At 41.4% G+C, this 7,210-nt stretch overlaps 1 protein-coding gene across 1 annotated transcript; it reads right to left on the reverse strand.

The window, feature by feature from the left end:
• Nucleotides 1-2,474: 2,474 nt before the first annotated feature.
• Nucleotides 2,475-6,761, reverse strand: rnf182 (ring finger protein 182). Its single transcript, XM_085255542.1, has 2 exons — nucleotides 6,647-6,761; nucleotides 2,475-5,090 (listed from the first exon to the last, which is right to left on the reverse strand). The coding sequence occupies exon 2, from the start codon at nucleotides 4,738-4,740 to the stop codon at nucleotides 3,877-3,879; it is 864 nt and encodes a 287-aa protein (XP_085111668.1). The 5' UTR covers nucleotides 4,741-5,090; nucleotides 6,647-6,761; the 3' UTR covers nucleotides 2,475-3,876.
• Between the last annotated feature and the right edge of the window lie 449 nt (nucleotides 6,762-7,210).

Below are 7,210 nucleotides of genomic sequence, written 5' to 3' on the forward strand. Positions count from 1 at the left end.
TTTTTACCAAATCCCTTTCACCAACCCCGGCCTCCACTAGGTACAAGTGTCTTTTCCTTCTCTGAAAAAATATTAGCACTTTCTTCAGAGTTTACTGTGCTTCATGTAGTAACTAACTGTTAAATAAACACGAATTTAATGTGCAATGTGTACTATGAATTTATCAGGTAAATTTAAAGAGGACCTCTTACCATTTGCGTTGCTATTTTGCAGTGTTTTCCTGTTGTGAGAAAATGTTATGGGCTAATCAGGGAGGTGGTTGGAATGGATGGTGGCTGTACAAATACAGGCCGAGACAGTGAGGGGTAATTATGTAGCCGATGTTTAAGGAAAGGTGGTTTTTAAATTTAGTGTTAATAAAGTTGTATCTTATGATTAATGTGGACTTTTTATGTAATAATTTTTCCCTAAACTTGTATTTTTTAAAGGGCCTATAAACATTACAGTACATAGTATTTAGCATCAGAGTTTTGAACTTTAAACTGACATGCAGCTAATCAAATTACCTATTAATTAACAGAGAATATTTTTGTCTGGGGCCTCTCTGTGTAGTTCAGCACTAATCCAGCCCTGTTAGTTGATATTTTAATAGTTAAATTAAAGGAAACCAGCTCAGTCAAAACACACACAGACAGAAAGTAAAACAAAAGCTTGGCAATAATACATAATTCATGCCTGCCCGTGAACTAAAAACAGTTGTTTTAAAGATCGTGTTTTGTCTTGTTTGTGTTTCCAGCAGCTCTGATCACTGTTATAAACGAAAAGGGTTTTTTTGTTTTGTTTTGTTTTGTTTTGTTTGGCTCACATGGTCTGTGAATGTCCCTCGCGCCAACATGTGGGAATGTTCGTTGCATCACTAAAAAGGAATCTGAAATGATGTTACGCTCCCTGTAGGGAAGCAGTTGCTCACATTCACATCCCCTGGAAAACACACACATTAGGCCTTGGCTGTTTATCATCAGCAAGACGTGTGCTGTAGAAGCAGAATGGGTACAAATTGTGCTGGGAACAGCTCCTCAGTGTCTTAAACAAATGAATGAATAAATAATAGTGCAACAGAAATGAAAGCTCGGATTTGAAACCATTGGTGGAAAATGTATTCATCTATAAACTGAAGCTCTTTATTCTATCCTAATAATTTTTTTTAGAGAGGGATATTTTCTGTTCTCATCTTATATTCAGCAGCTCAAACACGAAAAGGCTAATGACACATCAATGCAGTATAAACCAGGATCATAGCAAAATAAGCTATAAAAACAGTTTGTACAAGCAAAGTATTTTAAATCAACAGCAACCTTTTACAGAAATAATGATTTTCACACATTGAGAATCTCTGGTTGGTGTGTCCTTTTGAACGATATTAAACCAGGAAGTGAAACTGATTAAGAGTCTCTTTTCCAGAATTCACCAGAACCCCCGAAAGTAAAAACAAAACTCCACACAGAAGGGCTCTGGTGGGATTGACCCTCTTCCTTCTTCTTCTACTGAGCCACAGCAAGGCTTAGCTTCAGTGCTTTTTTTATAATTTAATTCTGTATTTATCCATTACAATATTCCATATTGATCACATTTTAGTTTGTACTGATTTTACATGAAAACGTTCTGGGTGTTGCAAAATAAAGAGGAATAAAACTGACAGAAAATAAAGAATAAAAGTTTCTAAAAAGCAATTCAGAGCAGAATAATCAAATAAAGTGGTATTTAAAGCTCGCTTTCTAACCAATGGTGACGCTGTAGAGCGATGTAATAAAGCCCCTGTTTTTATGCATATATATACGTCACAATATGCTGTTTATGCTTCTCCACTAATCACATGAATTAAAACGCATAATTAAAATTTATGATTTTGTAGAAGTTAACACACTCACTTGATATGTAGAAGGTTGCTGGTTCAATTCCAGCTGCAGGCACCCTTTGGAGTTGTGACAGGAATACCACCTGGTGCCAAATCCACCTGTTCAACTGCTTATGCAAATATCTAATTAACCAATCGTTCAGCTCAACAGATTTAAACTTTAACATGTGGTCAAGACAACGTCTGATTGACAATACTGCAACATTCAGATGAGAAGGTCAGAATTTGGTGTAAACAACTGGATAAGTAGAAGAAAATGGATGGATGGAACATAATAACATGGATGCCTTATCAACGGTTCAGGGAGAACTGTTGATACAAGAACCTGGAGATTCTCATCATGCGGCAACGGCATGATGCCATCATGTCAATATGGACTAAAATCTGTGAGAAGAAGTTCCAACATCTTGCTCAGTTTATGCCAAGGTAGATCTGAAGACAAAAACTAGTCTAACCCAGTACAAGATAAAATAATGAGTAATTTGGTAGTCAATTTGGCACCTTTTAAAAGGTTTGTATTTGTATTATTATATTAAGGTAAAACAAAAAATGCCATCAGAGGTTAAAGACTATTTTAATAAGCCACAAACGATAGCAGTACAATGTTATTCATCTCATACTCATTTATCAGCTTGTGTTTGACTTTGCTCTCTCAGTCAGTTATCTCTCCAGACGTCTCCGCTCCAGACAATAGCAAGTAAGCATGAAAACATGACTGTTAATTTGACTTTCAAACTTACAGTGTAAACACTGCTGTTACATTTGCACCAAAATCTTAAACAACAATCTGAGCTGGTCTGAAGCAGATTCTAACTGTTTTAATTGACAGAGATGTTCTGTCAGTTATCAGTCACTCCATTAGCTGACATCTTTTTGCAAGGATTAACAGCCTGAATAAAGACACTGGAAATAAAGACTTTTGCAAGGACAGGACATCCAGCAAAACCTCAGCAGTGAAGGTGGATGTTGGGGTGGATGGTCACAGCACCCTCTGGTGGCTCAGACTAATAATACAGTACTCTGTGAATAGACGTTAACAGCAGAGATCCCACGTCTTTAAAAAAAACCCCACTAGCTTAATGTTTGACTAATTATATCAGCTAGATCCTGCTTTTCCCTCCAATGTTAGTTATCAGCAAACATTATTATTATTATGCCTCCTTTTATTCTATTTGAGGGAATTAATCGTTTTAGCTGGCAGGGCTTTAATCGGAACAAAATGATTTGTCCCTCTGACACAAGCAATGAGTGTGTTTAAGATCAAATCTAAGATCTCAGAGACAACGTTTAAGAGCTCTGCTGCTGATCTGCAGGTTGCATATTATATCTCTATTAAAGGTACCTATTGTGTTTTTCTCATGTTCTTTCAGATATGTACTGCTACACTGGCAGATGCTCGTGCCTAAACATGGCCAAATTTTCAAATGATGATGTTAGTCATGTGAAAGTAATCCCAATCAGCCAAAAGTTCAGCCTGATCTAAATACTCTGTCAGTTTTATTTTTAATCTTCACTCTGCACGATGACAGGATAGCTCTGATATGATCATCTCAGGTGCACAGCTCTGGCTGTGACCACAGGAGCTGCACCCACCTGTGGTTCAAACCTTATGTTTGCCACTCATGGCACTCGGAAGAAAGCTTGTTGGTTAATAGCTAACCTGATGTATCAGGGAATAGGTTAAAGAGGACACCATGTATGTAAATCAGCCACACCAATGTGGAGATGAGAACAGTCTGTACATTCCTTTAGATTTTGAACTATAACATCATAATGCATTACATTAAACAGTGACTTCAGAAGTAGTGTTTTAGTCGAAGCTATCTGACATTTTGAGCTTTATTAGGTAAGTAAATTATCAGCCTAAAAACTGCACAAATTAAGATGTATGAGCTCCACCTTTATGCCATTCAAATAACAGTTCACATGGTTAGCTACACAGTAACATCCCCATTAGTCAATTCTGGAGATCTATTGTCAAGCATGTTCAAAGCAAAGCATTGCCTGTTCATTTGGTTGCATTATGATGGTAAGCAGTCCCAGAACTCATGGCAGATACACTGGCAGAACCCATAGACCATGATCACGATGAGGCTGGCAGGAACCAGGCTCACCAGAAGCACCCCAAGTGTTGTCCTCTGCATTATGAGCAGGTAAACCCCCATAGGCAGGGAGCTAAAGTACAAGAGCCCCAGGACCCATACCAATGCCCGGGCTGAAGTCTGGCACAGGAGGGCTGCACAGTTCCACACTGTCCACCTCTCTGCGATGGATGCCATAGAGTCCTGACTGGATGAGTGGTAGTCCTGGTTTGACAGGTGAGAGCCATGTATCTGCTGGTAGGGATGGATGTCTTGGGTGGATATGGATGCGGGCGGAGGCTCCATGATAGTAATGACCACAAAATTAGGGGAGCTGCGGATGGTGGAGTAAGGGGTAGAGGAAGATGTGGAGGAGGAAGTAGATATCACAGGTGAATTGCTGCTCATCAGTGAGCTCAGGCGCATGGGGCTTAGGAGCAGCTCCGTAGTTGCCTCCTGGTGGAACTGCCGGTTTCTCTGATTCCTGTTTTGGAGGGCCAGCGTTGCCACCAGGTTGCAGTCATCTGGCAGGTTGCTCACAGCATCTCCTGGCAGTCTAGTGAGATAGCGACAAAACGGACACACCAAGGCATTGGGAGGCGACTCACCCAAATCCAGGATCTTAATGAGACATTTGGAGCAGAGACGGTGGCAGCACTCAAGCACCTTAGGCCTTCGACTCCCCAGGTTGTAGGCGCAGTAGCAGATCTTACACTCCATCTCTTCAGTGCCCAGCATGTCCACAAAGCTAGAACCTCCAACACCACCACCACTATCCTCGGGGTTTTGCATCTCTAGCATCATCCTGTGCTCAAACTTTATCCAACTCTAAGATCAAACGCAAAATCCAACCAAAAGCTCAAGTCCAAGCTCAGCACCGGTACTTTTCCCATAGATGGAGACACTGATGAAGGTCCTCTTCACTGAAGATCTAGGCTTCATTGCAGCTGTCTCCTAAAATGTGTGTGTGTGTGTTTCAATGTGAAGCGAGAAGAGAGACATGTGAGAAGGTGAAGCCCCTCGCAGGATTTGGCCTCTGGCGGTTGCTTGGCTCCAAGCAGTTGGGTTGACCGTGCTTCATTTGGAGTAAAAAGCCTTTCATGAGCCGCACAAAAAAGGGGGGAGAAGGGTGAGAGAGACACTGAGAGAAAGACCTAAAGAGAGAGAGAGAGTGAGAGACAGAGAGAGGGAGGGAGACACATAACTGTTAACACAGCAAACAGAGGCGAAAGGACAACAAAGCAGAGCCTGTACAAACCAGAGCTGGAATTTTCGAGTCTGATCTTTTGTTGCTCCATGAAATTCAGCCCAATTAGTGACTGATGCACGCACACACACACACACACACACACACACACACACACACACACACACACACACACACACACACACACACACACACACACACACACACACTACTGTATTCATGACTTCCGTGCACATCGCAGTGACTTACCTTCATTTCCTGAACACTTGCTGTAGACTTAACCATTAGTTGCCTACACACATGCCAACCTGAAATCATGTCCTCACCTTTAATAATTTACGTAGCATGGATTACATTTTTGTCTCTGGGAGGAAGACACACCCTCATAATGTGGCATTGTAAACACGCAGCATGGATAAAACCCAGGTAACACACACAAACAGACAACAACTGCAGCTCCCTGTTAATAGTCTGCAAAAATAAGTGTGCATGAAAAGTTGAATGAGTTTCTATATAAATAACTTTATCTGTGTTGTACAACACTTTGGTCAGCCATAATGCTATATAAATAAACTATGGTATGTTATGACCCATCAGGGAGGGGCTCAGAGTAAGGTTCGGGCATCTGACAAGGATGCCCCCTGGGCGCCTCCTGGGTGAGGTGTAGACCCAGGACACGCTGGAGAGATTATATCTCTCGGCTGGCCTGGGAACGCCTTGGTGTTCCCCCGGATAAGCTGGAGGAGCTGGCTGGGGAGAGGGAGGTCTGGGCTTCTCTGCTTAGGCTGCTGCCCCCGCGACCCGACCCCGGATAAAGCGGATGAAGATGGATGGATGTTATGGTGTGTGTGTTTGTGAGCATGTGTGTAAATATGCAAAATTATGTGTCCACGTAAAAACAGAAATGTGTTTTCTCATCCATCCCTAGAGAAATGCCTGGTTCTTCTAAATCCACGGTGATAATTCTAAACAGGTAAATAACTTCTATCTTTATGAGTGTCGCCATGTGTATAACGACACTCCTGTCTCAGAAACAAAGATCCTGTGGAGGTGGGGGTGGATGATGGGGTCAGCAACATTACAAGTCCTGTTTCACATCTAGTAGCCGACATGGTTTTATCTTTTTTTAAACAAGCTTTCACAATCCTTCTAGCGCTACCTAAATCTACCCACATCTGAGTCAAATTCATATGTAATACCATGCATAATGTTACAAAATGAGAACCTGTGTTTTCATTTAGTATTTCCTATATTAGTGTCCATTTATCAGGTTAGATGGGTGCAGATGGTTGTTTCAGCTAACGTTTCTGCATGAAATCTTATGGATTATCTTTTTATTTGTAAGAATGCTGCTGTTTTCTGAAACAGTTAGCTAGTAACGCACAAAATCAACCATTTGGGTTCCATCGCGGTTACAGCAAATTTAAATCCCACGATCCAGTTTTCATTAGCTGAAATTCACAGTCAACAGTTTGAAACAACAAAGAAAAGAGAATGTCTTACCATGAAGGACACCTATGATTTGAGACCAGGCCCGCTGATGCAAATATGTGTCAGAATTGGTGAACTGGTGTGGACTGAAGGAGTGGACCCAGCAGTGGAAAGTGGAGCAGGTCCATGTTGGAGATCCTGGTTTGGCAGTGAGCTCTGATCTTGATTTATGGCCAGAACAGCACAGGCAGCAGAGCAAAATGGGTCAACGTCTCTTTGTAGATGTGAGCTTTCCTTGTTAAGATGGGCTCATTCCGTCGAGTGTGGCAGGTAGCCCAGTCTGCCATCTCTCACGCAGTGTCATTTAGCTGTTGTTCTGTTTGCCACCTTAATTACGAAACTAAGAAAACTAATGATAAGTGCCCAATAAAAGTCACAATCGTCTCACACAGTAATTTCAAAGACTAAACTGGTTTTGTGGTTTCAGGGCTGGATTTACCCTGCAATGGCAAACTGGCACATGCAAAGGGAAACGTTTGTCACAAAGATTATGGAAACTTTGATATTGGTCATTATAATAAGCACAGTACTGTGCAAAAGTCTTGAACCAAGTCATGTGTCAGGTCTTTGCTGGAT

Source organism: Mchenga conophoros, linkage group LG18 (assembly GCF_057382185.1).
Source record: "Mchenga conophoros isolate Kocher_MC1m ecotype Shallow Benthic linkage group LG18, M_conophoros_male_GT1.1, whole genome shotgun sequence".
Taxonomy (NCBI): domain Eukaryota; kingdom Metazoa; phylum Chordata; class Actinopteri; order Cichliformes; family Cichlidae; genus Mchenga; species Mchenga conophoros.

Coding starts and splice junctions, on each gene's coding strand:
- rnf182 (XM_085255542.1), bottom strand. CDS start 4,740: ATGATGCTAGAGATGCAAAACCCCGAGGATAGTGGTGGTGGTGTTGGA.